The sequence below is a fragment of the Columba livia genome, chromosome 16 (assembly GCF_036013475.1).
Source record: "Columba livia isolate bColLiv1 breed racing homer chromosome 16, bColLiv1.pat.W.v2, whole genome shotgun sequence".
NCBI lineage: Eukaryota > Metazoa > Chordata > Aves > Columbiformes > Columbidae > Columba > Columba livia.
In genome coordinates, this window is record NC_088617.1 from 1,982,923 (window position 1) to 2,007,903 (window position 24,981).

A 24,981-nucleotide genomic window follows, 5' to 3' on the forward strand; every position below is an offset into this window, starting at 1 on the left:
GAGGCAGATGGACATGGAAAGAGGCGCCAGTACGGCCACTCGTAACCCAGCGCTGCAGCACCATCCCCGTGGCACCCACACCCACAGGATATGCGGAGGCAGAGACCCGCACCCACCCATCCTCTCCAGCCTTCCCTCTCAGATGCTGCTTTGTTGCTTCATTCATTAAACCAGTTGAGTGTCGGCTTTGCAGCGCCTGTGCCTGCGTTCTTTGTGCGGTGGGAGGGGGTGAACGCAGGCCCTGCCCACCCCGAGGGCGGCTGAGCTGGGCTGGGCAGCCTGTTCCAATGCCTGACAGCCCTTTGGGGAAGAAATTGTTCTCAAGATCCAACCTCAACATCCCGTGGCGCAACTTGAGGCCATTTCCTATCACTTGTTACTCGGGAGCAGAGCCCAATACCCTCCATGCTCCAACCTCCTTTTGAGTAGCTGTAGAATTGCACAGGAACCGACCAGGAACCAGCTCCTCGTCGCATATGTACCTCCCCAGTCGGCCAGCACCATTGTTGGGAGCATCTCATGACTATAAAGAAGTCACAGTGCTTGTTACATTTATTTTCAGGTCACCTCCAGTGCCACCAGCTCCACGATCACCTCCCCTCCCACCCACGCGGCTCATTCCCACCCCGCGATCCCCGAGAGCGGGCCGGCGGCTCCGGCAGTCTGCGCATGCGCTGCGCACCGCGGCCGCTCCTATTGGCTGGCGGCGGGGGCGGGGCGGGTGCCGCTGAGGGCGGCGGGCGCGGCCATGGCCGCCTTGCGCTCTCTGGGGTCTCTGCTCTGCCTGTGGGCGCTGCGGCTCCCGGACCCGCCGGCGGGCACCGGCGCGGCTGCATGGGGGCTGGACGTCGCTTCCTACCGGTGAGAGCGGGGCTGAGCGGGTGTGCTTGTGTCTCCCCTTGTGCTGGTCACTGCTGAGGCCGCACCTCGAATCCTGGGGTCAGTTTTGGGCCCCTCACACCAAGAAAGCCCTTGAGGTGCTGGAGCGAGTTGAGAGAAGGGAACGGAGCTGGTGAGGGGCTGGAGCACAAGTGTGATGGGAGCGGCTGAGGGTCCTGGGGATTCAGCTGGAGAACAGGAGCTGAGGGGAGACCTTCTGATCTCTGAACTGCCTGAAAGGAGCTTGGAGCCAGGGGGGTCGGGCTCTGCTCCCCAGGAACAAACGCCAGGAGCAGAGGAAACGGCCTCAAGTTGCGCCAGGGGAGGTTGAGGTTGGATGTGGGGAACAATTTCTTCCCCAAAGGGCTGTGGGGCATTGGAACAGGCTGCCCAGGGCAGTGCTGGAGTCACCATCCCTGGAGGGATTTAAAAGACATTTAGATGAGGTTCTCAGGGACATGGGTTAGTGCTAGTGTTGCGTTAATCGTTGGATATGATGGTCTTGAGGGTCTCTTCCAACCAAAACGATTCCATGATTCAGGGAGCGGGTACGTGCCATGTTCTACCATGCCTATGAGCACTACCTGGAGAGTGCCTTCCCCTACGATGAGCTGCGGCCCCTGACGTGTGACGGGCAGGACACCTGGGGCAGGTAGGGGCCGTCCCCGGGATGGGAAATTGCCCCCTAACCCCACGGGGCCCGGCCCGAGGCGCCTCCGCTGCCGGGAGCCCCCACCTCCACCGGGCTCACCGCGCTTCTCTCCCCGCACAGCTTCTCCCTCACACTGATTGACGCCCTGGACACACTGCTGGTGAGTACAAGCTGCCCCGGGAGTGCCCATGGCTACAACGTGGCCTTCAGCCCGCTCAAAACTGCTGTCAACCTCCTTCACACCTGCTTTTTACTCAGTAGTGACAGAAAGTCTGTTATTGATTGACCAAGGAGTTTTTGCATTTCACTTTGCTCCCGCCCAGGGCAGCAGGTGGCCAGAGCTCCCCGCTCCTGGCGCCGCCTAACTCCGAAATAAAAACCTAAAGTGGGTGGAAAGAAATGTTTTGAAAACAGGTGAAACTGTCAATCACTCTTTTGCTATTGTTTGTAATTAATGGCTTCACAAAATAATAAAACAAAACTAGAATTAGCCCTGAACATTGAACAACACCTTTGTTTTCCCATGAAGTCTAAGCCTGGTTCACTTTTGTCCTGCTCCCTCTGCAGATTTTGGGAAATGTTTCTGAGTTCCAGCGAGTTGTCAATGTGCTGCAGGAAGGGGTGGATTTTGATATTGATGTCAATGCATCTGTCTTTGAAACTAACATTCGAGGTGAGGTGGGTTTTTTCCCTGGTGTTTGTGTTGGATTTTTCCTTCTTTTACCAGTCTCTTAACTGTACACAGACACGACAGAGTGGTCAGAGTGAATTAGTAATCCACTGTAGCAGGACACATAAACACACAGAAAAATCACAAGTGTACTTCCTTTTCGTCTTTGCACATCACCTTTCTGCTTCCTGCCTCAAACAAACGGACGTCAACGTGGCAGCTTCAGCATTTTGTTGCCAGGTTTTCAGCTTTGGGATAAACATCTTTTCTGCTGAAACAGTATAAATTGTATACAACCTTTTTTTACAAACTGTTTTGGAATAGAGATTATTAAGTTCTTCCTTTAGCGTTGTAATGTTGAACTTGTCTTTTTTATTAAAAATCACAAAGGCTTTTGGAGTCTTTTACCTGGGTGAACACCTAACTGCTTTAGTGCCATCCAACTAAAAGGCACTGGCAGGGGACAAAACTGTTAGTTATGGTTTTTTTGTTTCTCCTATCAAATATTGCTGATGCAATTTTTGCAGAAGTGTAATTTCTGTGTTTGTCCTCGTTATGTGACAGTAGCCAAGCCCGCAAAAAGGGCTGAGAGCTCCCTGCCTCTGTCAGTCACACTGAAGTGCTTCACTCTGGCCTGGACATTTCTCTCCAAGGAATTTAAGAATGTACACTGTATTACTTTATGCAAACATAGAATTAAGCTGTCTGGAAGAGGTGAAACAATTCTACTATTTAAAGGGTAGCAACAGAGAAGATGGAGACTTCCTTTTTACAAGGAGTCCCATGGAAAATATGTGGGGCGGTGGATGCAAGTTACCCCTGGGGAGATTCTGATGGGAGACAAGAGGGAAATTTTTCCTGATGAGAACAATCAGCCATTGGAATAATCTCCCCAGGGAAGTGGTGGATTCTCTGACATTGGACACTTTTAAGATTCAGCTGGACAGGGTGCTGGGTCAGCTTGTCTGGACTGGGCTTATGCCAAGAAAGGTTGGACCAGATGATCCGTGTTGTCCCTTCCAACCTGGTTGTCTGTGGTTCCTCTTACAGAGGTTCCTGTTTGTTATACTGGTAGCTCTCTTATTCTCTGCAAGGCAGTGCCGGTATAGTAGGGCAAGTAGGATCTGATGCTTCTAAAATAATGAAAGATATATATCTGCTGCCCATCGCAAACAGACAGGAAGAAACAAATCACTCTTCTTTTGTAGCATATTGAATTCAGCTGTTAAGGATGAGCCATCTCACTTTTCTTCCCCATAAAAACTCTCTCTGCATCATGATAAATGCCACTGGTATCGGGTTTTGTTCCTCCCTCATGTTCTTTAATGGGATTCTTGCTGTCTACCCTGCAGTGGTGGGAGGTCTCCTGTCTGCTCACCTGCTCTCCAAGAAGGCTGGTGTGGAGGTGGAAGCGGGCTGGCCGTGCTCCGGGCCTCTCCTCAGGATGGCGGAGGAAGCAGCTCGCAAACTCCTGCCCGGTGAGAACTCGGCTGGTTTGTGTGGCTGGGCTGTAGTTCTGGAGGTCACTGGTGTGTTTGCTGCAGGTGGCACTGCTGGGTGTGTAAAGTCGTAAACAGTCTCAAGTTCTCTGAGCTCAAAGCAAGTTTCGCTTGTGGGGAAAACGTTGTGCAGTTAATTATACCAGTTGGATGTATGTGTGCCAAGTGTTGTATGCATTTAACACATCACTTTGTTTGTTGCTTGTTGAGGGGAAATGCATTTAATATAAATAATAAATAAAGGCTGTGAAGCCGCAGCTTGTAAAGACAAGAATTTGCAGCCTTATCTACTGCAGAGTGGGCTGCTGCTGGGCTGTGTGTCCTGACAGCTTGGCACTGTCCCTATGTGCGGGATGCACCCTGGGCTGCCACCGAGCAATCCCAAGGTTGGTGTTGGAACTTATTGCTGATGAGTGTGTGCAGTTTGATTTTGACAACCCTGCTTGTGCTGGAAAAAAAAGTAAGGATGCAGTCTGCTGCTCTGGACAAGGTGGGAAAGATCTGCAGTAGCTTGGGGTGTCCCCTCTACCCCTCTCAGGATCACACGCTGCTCCCCATTTTGTTCTTTGCAGTTACTGCCATCGCTTTAGTCTTGTTTCTTGCTGTTGTGCAGAGGAATGTGACATGTCTGCTTAACACTGTCAGATGTGACAGTGAACACTTTCATGTGAACCAAAACCATTTGTTTCAGCTTTTCAGACCCCAACTGGGATGCCATATGGAACAGTGAACCTGCTGCATGGAGTAAACCCCGGGGAGACCCCAGTTACCTGTACTGCTGGAATTGGTACATTTATAGTGGAATTTGCCACTTTAAGCCACCTTACTGGTGACCCAGTGTTCGAGGATGTTGCCAGGAAGGCTTTAAAGGCACTGTGGAAAAATCGCTCAGATATTGGGCTGGTGAGTGAGGGCTGGACTTTGAATTTGCTGGCCTGCTCTTTGTATGGCTTTGTGGATCCAATTCTAAGCATAAAAAAGCACAGACAGAGAGGAGATAGCACGAGAGAATTAACCACAGTGCTAATAACTGGGATGAAGTCGCGTGTTGGACGTTGTTCCTGAACACCTGCAGCATCCACATCTCTGCGTTAGTGGTGCCACCCACCATCACGCCATTGTTGTGTTCCATAACAGATGTGGTTGGGAGACAAATGCCTTCTACTGGGCATTGCAGTTTTGTAACAGCGGCTGCAACAGATTAAATAACAGGTCTGTCTAATGCCTTGAGAGCTTCCACAACAGAGTAAGAGCATGGAAGAGAATATGAGCATGTCAAGTGCAACAAGATATTACCAGGCTTGACAGCTTTGATATTTTAGGAATATCCAGAGCTGGAAGTGTTATGTCTGTGTTCACTATCTCCTGGTCAGTCTTCATTTAATTTCCACAGCTGCTTTTCGAACCTGTGTGAACTCCTAGTGTTGCATGTGTAAAGTAGAACAGATTTATTCATAAGCTGTACAAAGAAATGTTACCTGTTGTTTGCTTTAGGATCTGTTTATTCTTGGTTTATATCCCTAATCCTTGTTCAAGGAAGAAATTTAATATTGTATTTTTTTTCATCCTTTCTAAGCAAGTCATAATTGTGTCTCTTGTCCTCCATCAGCTGGGTCTGTTTCTAGGCTAAAGAGTCCCAAGTTTGAAGGATGTGTTTAAATATTAGCACAGCAGCTCTCATGCCGTTGACATCCCCGGCCTCTATCTCTGTATCTGCACCTCTTCACCTTTCTCTTCTCCTTTGTTAGATGGGAATTAGGACCAGACACATCATGTTGAAACTGTTGGGTTTTTTACAGTAGCATAATGGTATTTATTTTCTTTTTTTGGCCAGTGCAGCATTTATATTAGAAGTATAAATTTCCAAAGTTATATTTTCTATAGTTTGTGCTTCTCTGCTGATGAATGTGTCTTGTAAAGGTGAAGATGCTTATTGGAATGGACAATATGAATCTTGTGAAATGAACAGTCTGAAAAAGATCAAGGCTTTCTTGTGTGGTGGTTTTGTGGGGATTTTTTAAATTATTCTTTAGTAGGTAAGCTTTATATCCCCTTTAACTCCCTCTTTCCTCCTCCCTCGCCTCTACCAGGTTGGTAACCACATCGATGTGGTCACTGCCAAGTGGGTGGCCCAAGACGCTGGCATTGGGGCCGGGGTGGACTCCTACTTCGAGTACCTTGTGAAAGGAGCCATTCTCCTGCAGGACAAGGAGCTGATGGCCATGTTCCTCGGTGAGCAGTTTTTCTGTGTGAAGGTTCCCAGGAATTCCTCCTTAGCTCTGAAAACTTTGCACGTGGGACCGTGGAAGAAGATGAAGAATCTAATAGGGTAACTTCAAGACTGTTCCCGAAGCCTTTGTTGTAAGACCTTTGAACAATCTGTGATAACTAAGTTACCAAAGTGAGCATCCTGAGAAGTCATTTATTTGGCATGGCTCTCGTGAAAAGGGGGGCTTCTTTCCGTCTTAAAAAAGTATGTATATATATATATATATATATATATATATATATATATGTAATTTTGTTGTTGAATTACCTACCCGTCTATGTTTCTTTATAGAATATGACAAAGCTATCAAAAATTACACAAAGTTTGATGACTGGTACCTCTGGGTTCAGATGTACAAAGGAACAGTGTCCATGCCTGTTTTTCAGTCCCTGGAGGCTTACTGGCCAGGCCTACAGGTAAGAGCTGGCACACCAGTAGCATACGGTGATTTTGTTTGTCCGTCTCGGGTATAACCCTCATCTCTGCTGGTCGAAAAGGTTGTTTTGATCTCTGGTGAAATCTACAGTAGTCTGAGCCTGTAGAAGAGCAGATGTTGACTTTTCCTATGGTCTATTTAAAAAAAAAAGTCTCCTAGTGAGCATGATGGGAGGGCAGTTTATTGTAGCAAAGTGGTCTCATAATCCAGATGGGAACCTAAGGTAACAGAAAATCACACCTCTTTTTCCACCGCCTTATAAATGCTTTATTTGTGTGAATCCTTTCCCGTTGAGGGCTTTGCCATACGTTTGGTCTGAGGCTTTGTTACCTGCACTGAAAGAGACTGGATGCTGTGATTGACTAAAAGAAATGTTGCCTGAAGAAACCCAAACTTCCATTAACTTAAAATCAAAGAGATTTCGTATTATTTAGGTGTGCGGAATGTGATCCAGTGGAAAAGCAGCACCTCTCTCCTTAGTCCTACCTTTTTTTAAGGCATCGTGCCTAAATATTACTTACACTGTCCAGACCTGCTGAACAACCCATTTCTGTCTTGTTTTGACTATAGGAGTTTTACTGCATTAGTTGTGTTGTTTCTTCTTCACCCAGATGTTGCTTTGCTAATTGTTTTCTCTCTCTCAGAGCCTAATTGGGGATGTAGATAATGCCATGCGAACTTTCCTCAACTATTACACTGTCTGGAAGCAGTTTGGTGGGCTGCCTGAGTTCTACAACATTCCCCAGGGCTATACGGTGGACAAGAGAGAAGGATATCCGCTCAGGCCAGGTGAGCAGAAATGAACTAGAAAGAAACACAGACTCCTGCTTTTGCTCTGGTGGGAAGATCAGATGTTGGCAATGCTTGCCCTCCAAAATATATTCTTCTGTTCCCTGTGTACACGGTTTGGTAACTTTTATGCACTCAAATGTTTGGGGCTTTTCTGCAGAGCTCATCGAGAGTGCGATGTATCTGTACCGTGCCACAAGAGATCCCACGCTCTTAGAACTGGGCAGAGACGCAGTGGAGTCAATAGAGAAAATCAGCAAGGTGGACTGTGGATTTGCAACTGTAAGTGCTAAATCAATGGTTACATCAGCTAAATGGCTGCTGAAAGTCAGGTGTTAGAAAGTGTTTCCTTGATTGATCTTTTGCCATTGAGTCAAGTGACTCAATGACTTTTGTTTCAAACGAGCCCCTGCTGCTTCTCTGTGAAGCTGATCTTGTAACTGCTGGTCACATTTCTGGTGGTAACTTCCCTCACAGCCTGAGCAGCGGGACAAATTCCAGCACTGGCTGTTGCACCAGAGCCCAAAACATGGGAAAGCATCAAAAGCTTTTCCTGCCTTCTGTATCTTGGCAGCTACTTGGTAGTTCAGCTCAGCAGAAAGGCTCAGGTGCCGGTTCTCTGCCGCTTGTGTGATTCTGCTTTTCCACTGTTTACCTGAAATCAACTGCAAGCTGGTTTTACTTTCCCCCCTAAGTTCCTAACTTACTGAATTTGATGTATCTGTAACCCACTGTATTTCTTCTCTTGTAGATCAAAGACTTGAGAGATCACAGGCTGGATAATCGCATGGAATCCTTCTTTTTGGCTGAAACAGTAAAATACTTGTATCTGCTGTTTGACCCAGACAACTTCATTCACAATGATGGATCAGTCTTTGATGTGGTGATCACACCATATGGGGAATGTGTCTTGAATGCTGGAGGATACGTCTTTAACACCGAAGCTCATCCTATAGACCCTGCTGCGCTGCATTGCTGTAGGAAGCGGAAGGAAGAGCAGTGGGAGGTAGAAGACTTGATGCGGGAATTCTACTCGCTGAAGAAAAACAAGAAATTCACTTTAAAAAGAGCTTCCGAGCATGATGAAGAGGAAAGTGCAACAGACCCTCGAGATGCTTCTTCAGAGAAAGGTGGAGAGAAGAGAAGCTCTAAGAAAAGCTCACACTCCCTCCTGAGTTGCCCCAGTCAATCTTTTAACTCTAAACTTGCAGTACTGGGACAGGTCTTCCTAGATAACACCTGATTCTATTTTCATTATCAGTTTAAATTATTGATTCAGACTCTGGGAATGTATTTTTATAGTTTCATAATGGAAGAAGTTGTACCTCACAATGTGAACTGTATTACGAACTGAAACAGCTTCCCATTAAATTCTGCTACTGCCGGTTCATAAAATGTGATTCAGGTATCAGCTGTTAATGCTGTAAGGTTGTGAATCTAAAAGTGATTGGTTCTCTGAATAGCAAACAGGTGCTAGAAAGAAAAGTGCTACTGGTTAGAAGTACCATGGTTATTTTGTTGTGACTTTGTTTTGAAGCTTTACAGGCTTGGGCAGAGTCCACAGCCTTCGAGGTCCCTTCCCATCCTTGACCCTCTGAGCTGCTGTGATTGTTACCTTCCCTCTCTGGAAGGAAAACTTTCCAGGATGAACATACCTCTAGCTAGCTCGGTCTAGGGAAAGGTAACAGCGTTCACAATGCTGCTTCTACTATTACACCGCCTGTCTCCTAATCCTCAGTGCTCGGTTGCGTAGCAGGAACCTCCCACGTGTGCTGTTACCAGCACTGATGCCGATAACCCCGCACGCCCCGGGGCACCTCTGCGCGTGAGCGGCGCCACCCGTCCGGACTACATTTCCCAGCGGCCCCCGCGGGGCCGGTAACGGCGCGGTGCGCGCGGAGCCCGGGCGGGGGCGCTGCGGGGCGGCCCTCGCGCCGCTCCGTACAAAGCGGCGGGGGGAGGGGGCGCTTCCTGTTTGTCTCCGCCGAGCACAGCGGCGGCCATGGCGGCGGCGGCGGCGGGGGGAGCCGGGCCCGGCGGGGGCGGCCGGCGAGGAGCCCGCACGGTGCCCACCAACATCCTGGCGCAGCTCCGGCACGGGCAGCTCAGCGGCTGCGGGCTGACGCGGGGGGCGCAGGTACGGGCCGCGGCCCTGTGGCGGGGGGGAGGCCGCTCTGGCGGTACCTGAGGCACGGGGGGCGGCCGGAGCGCGGCGGGGGCTCGCTGGGAATGGGGGGCGCGTTGCTGGGGGCTCCCGTGGGGCCGTGAGCTGGGGAGCCGGCGGTGGGCCCGAACCGCCGCCCCTCCTGCGCCCGGGCTCGGGCAGGGCCTGCAAGGCCGGCCCGCCAGGCCCCGCTCCGGCGGAGGTTGAGAGCGGGGCTTTGGCGGCTCCCCCGGCGGGGCCGAGCACCAGTTCGGGGTGTCCGGCCGCTCCTGGAGCTCCGAGCCTGGCAGGGCCCGCGGCCAGCTCTACTCGGGGGACGGGGCTGGCAGAGCCGCCTCCTCCGGTTTTGGGGGCTCGGGGGCTCCCCGTCCTTTGCCAGCCCCGCTTTGCTGGGGTGTGGGAAGGAAGGACGCGACTGTGCCTTCGTGTGCCTTTTTTCCCTTTCCCATCCTCCCCGTGGGAAGGCTGTGGAGCAGGACAGGCGTTTGCAGTGCTGGAGAAGAGCCGCCCTCCTCTTGCTTTGGTTGCTAATGGGTGCCGTGGCTTTCTCCTGCAAAGAAAGGAAGCTCTGCCTGGAGCCGTAACAATGCAGCATCGAAATTTAAGCACATTTGATGGGCAAATGCAACCTTGTGATAGCTCAGGAGACCTTTTCACTCTGAAATTAAGTGGGTTTTATGCTGGTGCTTTTCCATGAAACTGTTTCAGGTCTGTTTCAAATTTGTCATCTTTTCTAGTTGATGATGCTGGGAAATACTGAGAAATGAAATGAACTGGTAAACTTGTGTCTATCCTGTGCTTATGTTGGCTTTTTAAAGCAGCTGATCATTGATAATGGACTATTAGTTTATTTTTGTGAAGAAGAATAACTGGAATTTATTCCACAGATAAGGTGTGAAATGGTGTAAAGACTTGGAAACGGGTGGGTGGGATAAAGAACTTGAGATCAAGTGGTGATTTATTGAGCTGAAGTGTCTTAAAAGAGTTGAAATTAAATAAAAAAATGGGATTTCTCTGGGTGGCTTTTACTAGTGCAAATGTCAGTATTTTCCTTGAATAACAAGGATTTTGAGCAATTACTAAGAGAAGAATTGTTCATCATGGGTGTCCATGCCCCATTTGGTAGCTGAGATAGGTAAAAGAGCAGGAGGTGTTGTTTAACGCTGTTTTGTCCTTATTGTACTGTTTGCTCAGATACTAGTTTGGTTAATACTTAAGAAAAAGCAAATAATTTATATGAATTTAAATGTGAAATTGTCACTTTTGAAGGAAGTTGTTGTTGGAGTGTGTTTCATACCGCGTGGAGGCACAGCAGCATGTGGCCCCACTGACTTACCTGTACACCCTTGTTTGCTCGCTCCCCAACCATGATGGTGATTTAAGTCACGTAAACCTGTAACAACGTTGTGCACCGAAGTGATTCGGGTTTTGGTTTGCTTGCAAAATGCGGTGGTGCAGCGTTTTAATTTGGGCCTTCTGTGAATTGCTGGAAATAACTGTTGAAGCAGATGACCGAGGCTTTTACAGTAACTGAGGAGACTTCTGCTAGTTGTGTCCTTCTCATAATGCCCAAGTCTGCGGTGTTTGTTGTTGCTGCCGTTTTGTTTGTTTTGCCCTGAAAGTCTTAAAGCTTGGACGCCTTGAGCTTCCAGTGCTTCATAAATGCTGTAGGAATACATTTTAAAATCATGTAGGCTAAGGAGGGGGAAAATCAACTCCCTGAATGATTCTGAACTTTGTAAATTACATGTCTCTCTGCTTTACCTCGAAGCAGTTTTTATTTGTAGGTGATCTAAATATAAACCCCTTTGATGTAGCTTTTAAAGGAGTTTTGGGTGCGTTTTTAAGTTCTGCTTTTTAACGTTTGCAGTGTTCGTGCCGTTGATTCTCAGTGGCAGTGTGGGAGCTCTTGCTTAGGTTTCTCAACTCCTGAGAACAGATCAGATTTCCAAGCTGCTGTCTTGAGGTCTAGAAGAACAAGTTGGGAAAACGTCCTTCGAGCTGTTTCTTCCCATTCTTTTCAATGAAGTTTTGGGTCATACGCTGCATGGACTGCGCTGCTGCTATCCCGTGAGAAAAACAAATCCTTTTCAGGATCTTAATTCGGAGAGATTGGGAAGCGGCGTTCCTTGCTGTGGTGTCTGCCGTCTCAGTAGTGCTTTCCCACAGTGCTGTCACTGTATTTCAGCATCTGATCTCCGGCAGGCAGTGGGCAGCAGTGGCATTTATTCTTAAATAAAGCTTTGCATGCTATTTTTAGGTGATCTCAAGGTCCATTTTTGTATGAGGAAAGCAGAGGCTTATCTTTGAATTGATAAGGATCATTGTAGACAGGCCTGCATCTGAAAGTTCATCAGTCTGATCTTACAAGAACATGGAAGTATTTTTGACGGCAACAGCCACTTGAATATCTGACAGTTTTTAGGCCAACTATGGCTCTGAAATCTGGATCCTTGTGTGTTCTTGCTGTTCTCGCCAACCAGGATCCAGAGCTTTCTTGCTAGATGGTCTCTTTGGTTTATTATCAATACTAAGAGCATTGGTGGATCAAACATTTCCGTAGATGTCGCCATTATCTGTTGATATATCCATTTTAGCTGTATTGGTTCCACCAGCTGCTGCCCCGAATGCATCAACCATTGGCATCAGATGGCGTAACCTTCATCAGGGTTTGCCCTAATACTGAGCACGGAGCGAGTGAAAGGGGCTTTTCAGATGTTGGTGAACAGCAACAGCTTCCCAGAAGTGACACACATTTTTCTAATGAGGAAGAATATTGCTTGCACAGTGACTGTGCGCACAGGCACTGGAAAGAAAAGTTGACGGGGTTTGTGCTGTGGTTCCTTGAAGGCAAAGGAACATTTTGGCTCAGCTGATTAAGCTCAAATCCCCTTAGCAAGAGGGCATGCGCTTCATCTGCTGCTAACCAACTGTGAAAAGCATGTGCATAACATGAAACCAAAGATATTTAGGTGCAGCTGTGTGAATCCTTGCAGACAGAACAGTATAATAATGGACTAAGCAGTGATTTGTTGGCGAATGAGCGTGCTCCTGGTGCCGTCCCAGGAGCAGATCGTCAGTGCTGGTCACGCTATCACAGGATTGCCAAGGCTTGGCTGAAACCATCAGAACGGCAGAAACATAGTCCATTTTTCCAGCTGTATTTCCTGATCTGCTCTCCCTAGGAATAGACGCTTCCCTTAACGTTATCTGCTTCAGACGTCCACGTTTCTAGCTCCTACCATTACAGATTATCAGGAATTTGTAGTAGTTTCCTAACTCTGAGAAAATGTTTTGTTTTCTAATCAGTTTTGTTTCCTCCTTACAACAACACCACCAAAAAAAGAAAAAAAAAATCACATGAATATAATCCACTTTAGTAGCTCTAATTGTATAGGTCTTAGCAGGCTTATACCTCTTCAGCAGAGGACAGCGAGCGACTGCTGGAAAGCCTGGACGTGTTTTTTATGTAACAGGGGCCAGAGCTCCGTTACACACTAGAAATGCTCGAAAGTGATGGTGTTAGACTCAAGTCTTATTTTGCGTGACTGAAGTAGAAAGAGAACTGCTGTAGATCTGATATTCCTGGCCCATCTGCATTTTCCTAGATATCCCTACAGATTTTGCTTTCTTTCAAAATGAATAAAAGAAAAATCCTAGGCAGTTCCAAGGAAGAAGTAATGGCTGAGAAGTTAATGTAAATTTAGGTATTAGTTATTTTTTTCTGAGGCTAAGATCAGTAATAACTATTATTACTATCTGGTAGATTCTGTAGTGGCTTTAAAGAGCTGCTGGTGTTTAAGATCTGTGTTGGGGTTGTTCTGCTCTTGGAAATGCTGTGGGGTTTTGAGATTTGCGAGACCTATTCTTTGTCTTGGTAGACTTGCAGTGGCGGTGAGTAGAGCGGTAGTTTGGGACTTGTGGAGATGGTTAGACCTGCCTAGAAGTTTTTGTCCTAGGACCCCTGTCCCTGGGCTGTGCTTTTGAGTCGGCAGGAGAAAGGACTAGGTACGGAGAAACACAAGTTATGGGGAACTTGATCTGCACTACAAAGAATTGAAGTGAGGCGAGAGGCTGGAAACGGGTGCTCTGACGTGTTCTTGATCAGAGGTACGTGTGAAAGACCCAGCTGGGGACTGGCCAAGTTCACAACGTCTTCCTTGAAACGCTTTCCAGCATCACCATACAGGCCACGAGTTGTGTTTCTGCAGCGAGCCGTTGTGCTCAAGTGCAAACCTGGGGCAGCGGGGGTCGTTCACCTTGCTTGTGGGCTTTATTGTGAAAAGTTGGGTGAGGACAGAGGCAGCTTAGCCAGGCTGGTGTGTGTTCATTAGCCACCGAAAAGGAAAATATGGTGAAGAGCTGGGATGACGGGACACTCCCCAGAATACTGAATAATCACTCTCCTGGCAGTCTGTCAAAGATGACTTCCTAAGTTATTACTGTTCAGGGGAAAAACGAAATATTTAATTGCACAAATATTAGTTTCCTGTTTTCCAAAGGTACGGCATGAAAGGTTTGAAGGAAAGGACATGGAAAGGCTTTGATTTTAGTGAAAAATATATAGAGACAATGTGCTTGCATCTGCTCGTTTAGTTCCATAATCTTGTGCCTCTTTTTCTTCTTAAACTTTCAGAGCGTTCGAATATATACTTCAAAAGTGGCAATGGAAAATGCTGGGAATGGCAATTCGGCTTATTTTCAAAGGGCTTCCAATCTTTGCTTCACGCATGATTGCAACAAAAAATTGAATCAAGAAGAATTACAGCTGGTGCGTCATAGCTGTAAAGTCCATCGCAGCATGAATTCTTTAGTGCTGTGAAGGATGCTTGGGCACCTGAGTCACTGGTTTTGCTTTTTGAAAGAACACAGAAGACGCTTTTAAAACACCCCCCTGTGGTGAGTGTTGAGCAAAACAGCAAAATGTTTGAAGGGTAAAATGTGAAATAAAGGCCCAATCTTATTAGAAAAGTGTAACCCCTACTCTGGAGAGCAAAGGGGAGGGGTACCTCATGGTATTTTACTACTGTCGTGTTCTTGGGCCTTCAGTTTGTCAGCAACTACGGGAAGACACGGAGATGTGTCACCAACCACAGCTTAGAAACGTGGTGGAGACAAGGTTGGGAAAATCAGAGGTTTATTTTGTAGGGCAGTGAAAATTGTCTCAATGCAGAAACACAAGTGGAAAAAGAAATCCTCACTGGAAGGGATTTTGAAGCAATTGTAACTACGAGAGATCTGAGGCCAGTAATGAGTGTTTGAGCAAGGTTTGTAACGCGCTTTTGACCGTGTGCAGGGGCACAAAGCATAGAACCACGGAACAGTTTGGGTTGAAGGGACCTTCCCAGCTCCCCCAGTGCCCCCCCTGCCATGAGCAGGGACATCTTCACCAGCTCAGGGTGCTCAGAGCCCCGTCCAGCCTGGCCTGGGATGTCTCCAGGGATGGTTCATCTACCACCTCTCTGGCCAACCCGGGCCAGGCTCTCACCACCCTCAGGGACAATTCCTTCCTCAAGCAGAGGGTGGATAAGCTGCTTCTGTTGGAGAGGCTGTGCCTGGGGAAAAGTAGTCATGGGTAGGAACATGGGTAGCAAATCCTACAGCAGAGTAGAGGGGAAGAAGGAAAAGGGGAACAGCGCTCATCAAGGGATGTATTTAGGTAAATATTAACACATAACAAGGTAACTTGGTGAAGATTTAGGTATTCATAATTTTTTATTGACCATTATGTTGATGGATGCTGGAGCGTTTAAAAGGGATTTATAACTCAAGAGGAGTAGAAAGAAATTTAAAAGAAATATTTAGATTTGAGTGTAGTGTCTTTGTTCAGCCATTTGTATACTTTCAAGAAAAATTATGCACAAAAGTTATTTAAACTCTGTAGTAGGAAAGTACTCCTATGGTAGTTATCAGTCTTGTAAGTGATCTCCCAGGAAATCCCGGCCTTTGGGAGACTTTAAAGAGAAAACCACTCAGTCTGCTCTGCTTTGCAGTCTTGGATGGGCTTGATGACACATTTTTAACTCTGTATTTAAATCCTCTTGAAAGTCTTTGATTGCCCTTCAACGGTGCAGCTGGAGGAGGGGAGACGCACAGCTGGAGGAGGGGAGACGCACAGCTGGAGGAGGGGGAGACGCACAGCTGGAGGAGGGGAGATGGCTGGTACTGGGCCAGTATCTGATCACCGAGCTGGTGAACAGCATTTGGTAAACTGCCGGTGTAAAACTGGTGTCGTACAGATGGATTTGGCCTGTGGTGCGTTTTGGGAGCTCTGTGCCCGGGCTGGAGCTGGTCCGTACCGCGTCTGGAGAGCCACAACGTGCCGGCCCCGGCTCTCTTGGTTTGCGATTCAAAACTTGGATGTGTTACAGCAAACTTCTGAGAAATGACTCTGTGGCGTCGCGGTGTTTGTACCAGTTTGGTGTACTGAACCTGGGTGGTAGGGAAGTCTTGCCATGGGTTCTTTTGTTTTCCCACTAATTGGTACTTAGTCTGTCTTTAATGCCAGTAAGATGTGATGGTTCATAACTCCTGCAGCCATCATGTAGGCCCTTTCTTTTAATTTATAGCATTTCCAGCTGGACTTCTGCAACCTCCACTTCTTGCTGGATAGTGTTTAACTTCTCAAGCTTTGTATGCAAGATGTGAGAGATTCAGTGAATGAAGAACATTTCTGAGAAGTCGGTGTTGGATATTGAGCTTATCCTGCTTGGATGAGACAAAAAAAAACGCTGGAGACGGAAAGCGGCCCCCAAAGACCCAGTGCTGATTGCGATGGCTGTTCAATAACATCTGCCCAAAAAGAGCACAAAGGAAAGCGGCTTTTCTTATAAATGAAAACCATTGACCAACTGCTATTACATACATCATGGGTTTCAGTTTTTCACCGAAATGGTTGTAAAGAAAGACAGCTTCATACAATTTAATTGAATTTGAATCCGTCCACAGAATCCAAAAATCTTTGCACTGGCAAGTACTGCCCCACCACAATGGCAATACCCAGAGCCAGGGCAGCCTCATTGCTACAGAAGAGGGACCACAAGCTAGAGCTTACAATGAAACCAAAGACATGCATTAAATCAAGAGAAATGAACCTTTTTTTTTTTTATGGAAAGCAATTAAAAGAAGATGAGAGCCAGGAAACATTTGCCTCATTCTTTCAGAATTTCAGTTCTGAAAGTTTTCTGCAGATCAGCACGAGTGACCGTCTGCTGGAGCCTGGGACAGGGAGAGCAAGACCTGCTAGTGCAGAGCTGGGAATGGAGGTGGATCCTGCCCCAAAGCAAGAAACGTACGTGCGATTAACAACTGTGGGATTGAACCCAGGACAAGGTTTTAATCTCAATTAAGGGCTTTTGGCCTTTTCTGAGCGCACTTGAATGCTGAATTCTGCTCTGTGCTACTGGAACCTGAGGTTGCAGCCTGTGCGTGTCATCATTGCCTGTGGTATCTTCCACATCAGCTGGAGCCAGAGACTTGGATTGTTTCCTGGTGTTTTGCTCTGTGTTCTTGCACTTCACTCAGCAATTACCTCTGTTCCTCCCACCTCTCATGGGGCTGTGTGTTCCTCCCACACCTGAAATGGGGCAGTGGTAGAGCTCCTCTTGTTCTCTCTGTGCTGGCTGTTACAAGGAGAAATGGAAATTTGTGACTTCAGAGGGGCTGACCCATTACTCACAGTGCAGGTGATGAGAAGCCAGTTTGACCTAATTTCGACTTGCTCTTTGTTGTGAGAATGGCCTCTGCGGAAGGAACTCGGTGTCGTCCTCCAGCAGTGATGGTTGCTGACTCTTATTTGGAAGTCAGAAAACCCAGAAAAGTGTAAAACTTGGGAGTTTTATGTGCCACATTTGCTCACGCTGCTTCAGTCAGTCCTTGTAGAAAGAAAAACCTGATACTTCAAGAGCCTTGAAATTTTTAGTTATGCACAAATTTGGGTATTGTGTTATGAGAGGAGCCCTGAGTATCTGAGAAGCTTCAAAGAAGGACCCATAGCAGCTGATTTCACCAGTTTGAGTTTTCATGTGCTTGTATCAGTTTTCTGGTCTTCCCGTTTGCCGTCCAACAGGCAGAGAAAAGGGTTAAATTCTCCGTCAGAAATTAGGGTAATTTGCTTGTAATTGGGAATCGAATGGCTCTTTGGAACTGTACACTGCGCTACATTTGAGAAGGATGTGTTGGCTGAAACAACAAGATGCAAAATTCCCTGGCTGTTAACTATGAACAATGGAGGCTGGAAGGAGACAAAGCAAGTTAACCCCAGCAAGGTCTGGGAAGTGATCTATGCAGAATGAGAGCGGCTTAGAGGTTTAGACCTGAGAGTAAGAGAAAATCCATTAAGGTCACAGTGAGATGCAGTTTTGCTGGCCTGAGGATTGGGTTTTTTCCTGATTTTATTTGGAGGGCACATAAATAATTTGTAAAAGCAGCCAGAAATCCTTCTGACTGTAATTATTGTTGTCTGCCTCACCTTTCTGTACAAGAATAAGTCCCCATTTCAGGGTTGGTTCTTAAGGAAAGGGGTTGAATTTTGGTCAGCATTGACTGGAAGGTGATTGCCACTGTCGGTCTCCTGCTCATTTAGTTATTATGAGCAGCCCAAGACTACAGAGGAAATTTTCACTGGATCTTTAAGTTCTTCTGGAAACGGCTTGTAAATCGTGGTGGTTTGGGTCATTGCAATGATAACTAATGACTTCAGGGACTTGACTGAGGAAATACTCATTACTGGCTGAATGTGATGAGTGATTAAGCCTTTCCATCTTTAGTGTTGTGTCTGCCTTAGTCTAGTGTAGGTTTTGGCAGTGTCGAGCACCCATTTCCTCCTTCAGTGACCTGTCAGTAGAGTTCTATCAGTGGAATTATTTAGAGACTAACGTGTGCCCATTTTAAAATATTGGATTAATATAAAAATATGGAAGGAAGTACAGTACTCTAAATGATAACAGCTGCTTTAAGCCTTGTAAACTTAAGATACTTCCATCTGTAAAATTCTGCAGCTACCAGTCCTGGATAAATTGCCTCATCGAAGGAGGTACTGGGTTTTGTAATGATACTCTCTACAATAATCTTATTTTTCTGTGATATTCTGATAATTTGGAGAGGTGATAAGGGTGTTTTCCTGATTGTGAAGCATTGGACACATGGGAGTTATATTCTTTGTTGCAGATCACAGAGGCCTTGTTAAAAGAAAGAGATAAACAAGCAAAATGGAATGGGATTCCCTTACTGCTGCAAAAGCTGTACGAACACAGCCACCCCAACAGCGACTTCTCCCAGTGCCAAAGCATCTTAAAGGTACTGTCTGCACTCTTCTTCCTGAAAGCTACGGGTTATTTTGGTGTTGCTTTGTGTAAGGTCTACTGTGATCATATTCTAACTCATTTTTGGAACTGTTGGCATGGTATCATCTGTGAATTGACTGATACATAAGAGCTGGGAGTGCATGTAATTTGTTAGTAGATCACCCAGATAGCTGGATGTGTTTATACTGCTGAGCAGTTTTCTCTTTGAACTCTTTTTTGACTTCTACTGCATGCAGGAAATCTCTCCACTTCTTTCAATGGAAGCCATGGCATTCGTTACAGAAGATAGAAAAGCTGCTCAAGAGTCAACTTTCCCAAACACATACACATTTGACTTATTTGGAGGAGTCGATGTAAGTGCGTTTTTTCAACGATATCCAAAGATTTCTGCATGATAGTCATACCACTGAGAAATCTGTGAGGTCTTTGAGACTTCAAAGCTTCTGAATGCAAGCTACGGAATTACTTCACCCATGTGATGTTCAGCATTAGATTTGTGCCTGTTTCTGTTAATCAAAATGTAAAAAGGGTGTATTTTCCAAGGTATTACATCTTTAAAAGTGAGGTGCTTTTTCTTGTATGATATAGGAGACCTGGCTGTTTCTTCAGGTAGTCTGTTTTTAACTTTAAAAAGCTGAGTTCTCTAGGTTCTCAATGAAAACAGTTGCAAATGTTTTCTAGTTGTGAGATGGAATAGAGCAGTGCTGACGGTTCCAGCAACCACTGAGGGTTGCGTGGTGGTATTTTAAGCCCACTGGGGCACTCTCAAGCAGGGTGTCTGTTTATTGCTGGATGCCGACTGCTTCACCCGTGGAAAGGTTTTTTTAGACAGAATCGCAAGGTTTCTGTAGACCCACTGGCAATTTGTCTTTCTGTTTATTTGTTTTAGTTCTAGGTTACGCAAATACCCAGGTTTGCTCAATCTGATGGCGATGGACTCTGGGATTGTAGCTTTCATTAGAAATGTGTGATTTGTATTTTTCCAGTGAACTAGTTGACTTCTTCCTATTTTTTTTATTTGGTCTTTGCTGCTTCTCTCTTGTTACGTTTTACTGAAATAAAACTTGTATTTAGGTTATGTTGCCTTGAAATTAGCACCAGTTTAGGTGACAATATCCTGTCAACTGAGGACAAAAGTCTTCAGCTGTCCAAGCAGTTTAGATCCGTGTATGAAAATGTTCTAAATGTCCCGTGTGTTTAAAGGGTAGGAGCTGTCCTTCCCCTAGAAGTGCTTTTAACATAAGAATGCACAGAAACTGTATTTACATTTCATATTAAAATAAATGTGTGTGTTGGGTGTGCACGAAATTACATCATTTGCAGACTCAAATTCTTTAGAACTTGCCAGTGGGAGATTGTTTTATACAACTGTGATTATTTTTTCAGGGTAAATACAAGTCTTTTTGGTCAGTGTAGTTTGGATGCTGTTTTGATTGTAGAGTTTCCATTACTCGCCTGTGACTTCAGCAGACACAGGCCTGAGTTTGGTTTTGCCAGACAAATTAACTTGTTACTTGTATCCCAGTGATTATTCCCTTAATTCTTTATCTTCTTGTTACAGCTTTTAGTTGAAATTCTCATGAGACCAACTCTTATTACACAGAAAAAGAAACAGAAAAGTAAGTTAATAAATATTTTCTTTGTTTTCCTTCTTGCTTTTTGTCTTTATCCAGACAGAAATGATTCTGGTTTTCTGTCACTCCCTTTCCATACCAGCACTTTCCTGTTCCGAAGTGAATCATTGGTTTCTGTGTTCTCTGCAGCGCTGATTTGCGCTGGGGTTTAGGATAGTCGCCTGTTGTAAAGCTCAGCTTGGGGGGATTCGTGCCCTCAGCGTAACATTATTTCTCTCAATGCAGTAAATCTGCAATCACTGGAAACTTTTATTGTTGCTGTGGCTATAGCTGCACTTAACAATTATTGATAATAAGCCACAAAACGTTTATGGAATAGGAATTAGATTGCGAGATAATGAAAAGCATACCTGATGTAGGCACAGTGGCTTTGAATTTCCAGGTTGCTCCAAGGAGGACTTGCCAATGGGGTGCAGCAGCTTCAGCGCAACTTCCCTGCTGGAGCAGCTTTAGTGTAGTGTTTTAATTGTTCTTCTTTCTGACTCTGCTGGTTCCCCGAAGCCTCTGAGGAAGGGAAATGTGCTGCTGCGCTCCCTGGCAGCCAGGGAGCTCCACACGGCAACTCGGGCTGGAGGCAGCTGCTCAGCCTTTGTATTGACAACTTAAATATTCAAACGCTGGAGGAAATCAGATTGAAGGCTTTTCTATGAATTTCTGATGCTGCATGGAGAAAACTGCATGAACTGTCCTTTTTTTTTCCCCCCATGCTTAATAACTGGAGTCAATATGTCTCCCAGCAGTTTCTTATATAGACAAATTTTGAGTTGATTTTGGATATTTTTCCTAAAATACTGCCTGCACCCCTGTTATTTGCTTCTGTGTGTGACTAAGAAGTGCACTAGACCACAAGTGCATCTCTGTCTGTGGTCCCAGGCGGTGCTGACGGTGATTTTGGAAGAAAGCCTGTGAGCAGGTCAGGTACAGTGTTTCTTCCTCTGCTTTCTGTCCTCCGAGGCGTTTGCACATCGGATCTGAGCCAGCAGGTAGCTCCAAATTCACACCGTTTGTAGCTCTTCATGTCACTACTGTGCTCATTAGTGTTTCTTGGCAATGTATAGCTAGTGAATATATGTTTTCTCTTTTGCAGTAAGCGATGACCTCATCAAGGACTGTTTAAGCGTACTGTACAACACGTGTATATGTGTAAGTACAACTGCTGTGGAACAGTGTTCTTCTGCTGGTCGTGTTTTACTTACGACAACAAACAGACTTTTTTAAGCATAATTGAAACTTACCCTGAAACTTACAATTAAAAATCCTTCAGTTAAATATAGGATTGCCCTATATTTTGGTGTGTTACTCAAAATCCTCTTGTTTGGATATTTCTATATTTGTGTTTCCATAGAAGAGCCGTGTCAGCCTTTGTTGTATGCAGACTTTAAATTGAAACTGGAAATGGATGCCTGCTCGCCAGAGCTACAGCTGATTTGGTTCAGTAACAGTGCTGGCAACGTGGTTTAAGTTTAATCCTGCAGCTCCTTCATGGCCTGAAATATTAGTGCAGTTGCTGGCAGATGAGGTCTAAGGAAGACACCGGCTTACAGGCCTGTTGAAATAACTGGCTGTTAAAATTGTGAAGCTAAAAGCGCATGCCTTGGATTATACATGCAGGGAACATCCAGAGGATTGATTACTTAATCACATATTTTACCATATCATAATCTAGGAGCATTGTTTAGCACAACATTTTAAAAAGGCACTTACTAGCTTGGTTCTTCTCCAAAGACATGAACCTGATCTTGAGAGTTTGAGTCTTAATAGATTGTGTTCTCACTACTTAGTATCTGTACACAGGGGAGGGGGAAGAGAACACTTTTCCCTTATGTGATTATTTCTTTTTTAGCTACAGGTAATGCAACTTTTGCTAACTGTAAATAATGTAACATAATAAGAAACAAGTTTGCAATTTATAGACTAGCTGCTGTTTTAATGCACTTCAGTATGATGGGGCTCTCTTGAATGAGAAGTGTTCAGGATCACAGAAACGTGTGTGCAATATTAAGCGTTCTTGTGTGTAAATATTCAGGAGGTATCTGAGCTAGTCAGTTGTGTGGGCACTGCTAATGTGTCAGCCGTACCGAACAGACAGCCTTAGGACAAGAGGAAACGGCCACAAGTTGCACCAGGGGAGGTTTAGATTGGATATTAGGAAAAAATGCTTCCCGGAAAGGGCTGTGGGGCATTGGAACAGGCTGCCCAGGGCAGTGCTGGAGTCACCAGCCCTGGAGGGGTTGAAAAGGCGTTTAGACGAGGTTCTTAGGGACATGGGTTAGTGCCAGAGTTAGGTTCGGTTATGGTTGGACTCGATGATCCTGAGGGTCTCTTCCAACCACAATGCTTCTATGATTCTATGAAGTGGTAAGGGTGTAGTTTTAAGTTACATTTAGTTCCAGAACAGGCTGGCTGTGCTCTCTGCAGAGATCAGAGCATGAAAGCTGGCCTTGATGACCACAAGTTCACGCTTCAGCATAATGTTTGTGTTCATCACCGAGTTCATTAAGGCCAATGCTCAGTTCTGGTTGCTCAGACTCTGCCCAGCTGTGAGCAATGCCAAGAGCTTAGGGAGGAAACCAGGGGCTACTCTGCATAGCATGAACTGGAGCTGCTTCCAGTTTGCATGGAAAGCAGAGACAAGCATCTCCGAGGTATTTCCAGACGTGTGGTGTTTGCTTTTGATTGAGGCAAGTAAACAACTGCCTTGAGATGAAGCGTCTCATCCTGGAGCCTGTAGTTTTTGCACGCATCATGCTAACTTCAAACAAGTACTGGAACTAGTTTTGGTCACCGTAAACAGAGCGTTTCCTGGTTTCAGGAATAGTTAATTCGATAACGCATCATCTCTAAGACTGTCCTACGTGTGCTTGTAATGTGGGAATTGTCAAGGTTGACTCTGGGTCTGCTTTCTAGACGGAAGGAGTCACACGGCGATTGGCAGAAAGAAATGACTTTGTATTGTTCCTGTTTACCCTGATGACAAACAAAAAGACATTCCTGCAAACTGCAACACTCATTGAAGATATCCTGGGAGTTAAAAAGGTTCGTTACTCGTTTCTTAATTTTATTTGTACAGTTTTTCAGGCCAGTACGAGGGAAGGCAGCGGTTTCTTTGAGGAGTTGCTGAAGATAACCCTCTAAGCTAGCATGCTCGCTTCTTGTAACTTATTTGAAACCTGGCTGTTTACAGTGCTCGTTCACTTCAGTCACATTTCATACAGAAGCCAAATTACGCATGTTATCATACTTATAATGCTCTTGCATGGCTTGCAGAGGATGATGGGGTGAGTGCCTACCAGTCATTAAAGTACAACCGGTATTTCAGATAAAGAAAATGAACCTCATAAATTCTTCTGATTACACTTAAATATTTTAGTAGTCTCCTGACATCTGGAAGGCTTCCCGTGCTTCTCTCTTACCTGGGGGTTTGTCACCCCTGAGAAGTTGTGGGGGAACAGGCCACTTATGTCTTCTGCACAAACTCAGTTTTTTAACTTGCTTGCCAGCATCATTACAGCTTAGCACCCTGATGTGATGCAAGTAAAATAACCCTGGGGAAACCCTAAATAAAATATGTCTATGTGCATTTTGGTGGAGAGGGTCAGGATTCTGTTACTGGGGTTTTTTTGAGGATGACGTATTTCCTGAGATAGGGAACCAGCTTAATTTATGTGAACAGAAATGGTTTTGGTTTTGTGTTGTTTTTTTAGTATCTTCTGATGAAAAAGACTGACACATGGGGCTTTTTCTTCATTTCTTATCTGTGAGAATACAGGGAGAAATGAAAAACTGAACCAAAGCTTTGTAATACCTACATGCAATTTGTCAAGTTAGTTTTTGTTGTTGTATTTTGTTTTGTTTTTCAAAGCCCCCAAAATTTGCCTTAAATACTTAATCTTTAAAGGATGGAGATCTGCTCTTCTGCAGTTGGTAAATATAAGTGACACCACTTGTAAATCAGCTTTTCACTGCCTGTTTGGTTCTCTTCTACTAACATTGAAATAACACCCAGATCTCACCAGGGAAGAGCTGTAGCCAAAGCCTTCAGGCTGTGTCTGTGTTCCCTTACTGAACATCATGTGGGATTTACTCGATGTTGCCTCCTCCAGGAAATGATCCAGCTGGATGATATTCCCAATCTTGCGAGCCTTGTGTCCAGTTTTGATCAGCAGCAGCTTGCGACCTTCTGCAGGATCCTGGCTGTTACAATTTCTGAAGTCGACCTGGGAAGCGATGACAAGCACACGCTTCTTGCCAAAAATGCCCAGCAGAAAAAAAACTTGGGTCCTTCTCGAGCTGAAATTAATCAAGGTAATTGTTACAATGAGAGCAAATGCGGAAGGATCTGAGCAGTGCGTAGAGTTTCCCTCTTCTCCATGTCAGATCCGCAGCAGGTGTTTGTGGAGGATGCTGTAAGCATTCTGTCTCTTATAAAGCGTTTTTTTGTGTTCACTTCCCTCCAGCTGTTTCCTGGAAACAGTTTTTTCTGTTAATGACACTTGTAGCTTTCGTTTTCATTTGGTGTTGTTAATTAGGTGAGTTAATTGCTCTCCTTTCAGCCCTCTCTGTTGAACTGAGTGGCTTAAAATAATTTGGTTTGGTTTTTTATCCTTCAGTCATTTCCATGGCCTTTCCTTTAGCAACTCCCAGTAATTCTGTGACCTCTTTAAAACATGAATTCCTGAACTAA

At 45.5% G+C, this 24,981-nt stretch overlaps 2 protein-coding genes across 2 annotated transcripts in view; both read left to right on the plus strand.

Moving 5' to 3' along the window:
* Positions 1–710: 710 nt before the first annotated feature.
* EDEM2 (ER degradation enhancing alpha-mannosidase like protein 2) lies at positions 711–8,589 on the plus strand. Its single transcript, XM_065031845.1, has 11 exons — positions 711–861; positions 1,421–1,531; positions 1,652–1,691; positions 2,099–2,204; positions 3,554–3,679; positions 4,392–4,603; positions 5,791–5,932; positions 6,261–6,385; positions 7,050–7,194; positions 7,355–7,476; positions 7,946–8,589. Exons 1-11 carry the CDS (start codon positions 749–751, stop codon positions 8,435–8,437), a joined length of 1,734 nt encoding a protein of 577 aa, XP_064887917.1. The 5' UTR covers positions 711–748; the 3' UTR covers positions 8,438–8,589.
* Positions 8,590–9,156: 567 nt separating this feature from the next.
* Positions 9,157–24,981, plus strand: part of TRPC4AP (transient receptor potential cation channel subfamily C member 4 associated protein) — a 31,677-nt gene continuing 15,852 nt past the window's right edge. Inside the window, exons 1-7 of the mRNA XM_065031844.1 lie at positions 9,157–9,331; positions 18,527–18,655; positions 18,900–19,016; positions 20,225–20,282; positions 21,385–21,440; positions 23,205–23,333; positions 24,401–24,602. Coding sequence (XP_064887916.1) covers positions 9,197–9,331; positions 18,527–18,655; positions 18,900–19,016; positions 20,225–20,282; positions 21,385–21,440; positions 23,205–23,333; positions 24,401–24,602 — 826 coding nt within the window. The 5' untranslated portion in view covers positions 9,157–9,196. The remainder of the gene's footprint in view (positions 9,332–18,526; positions 18,656–18,899; positions 19,017–20,224; positions 20,283–21,384; positions 21,441–23,204; positions 23,334–24,400; positions 24,603–24,981) is intronic.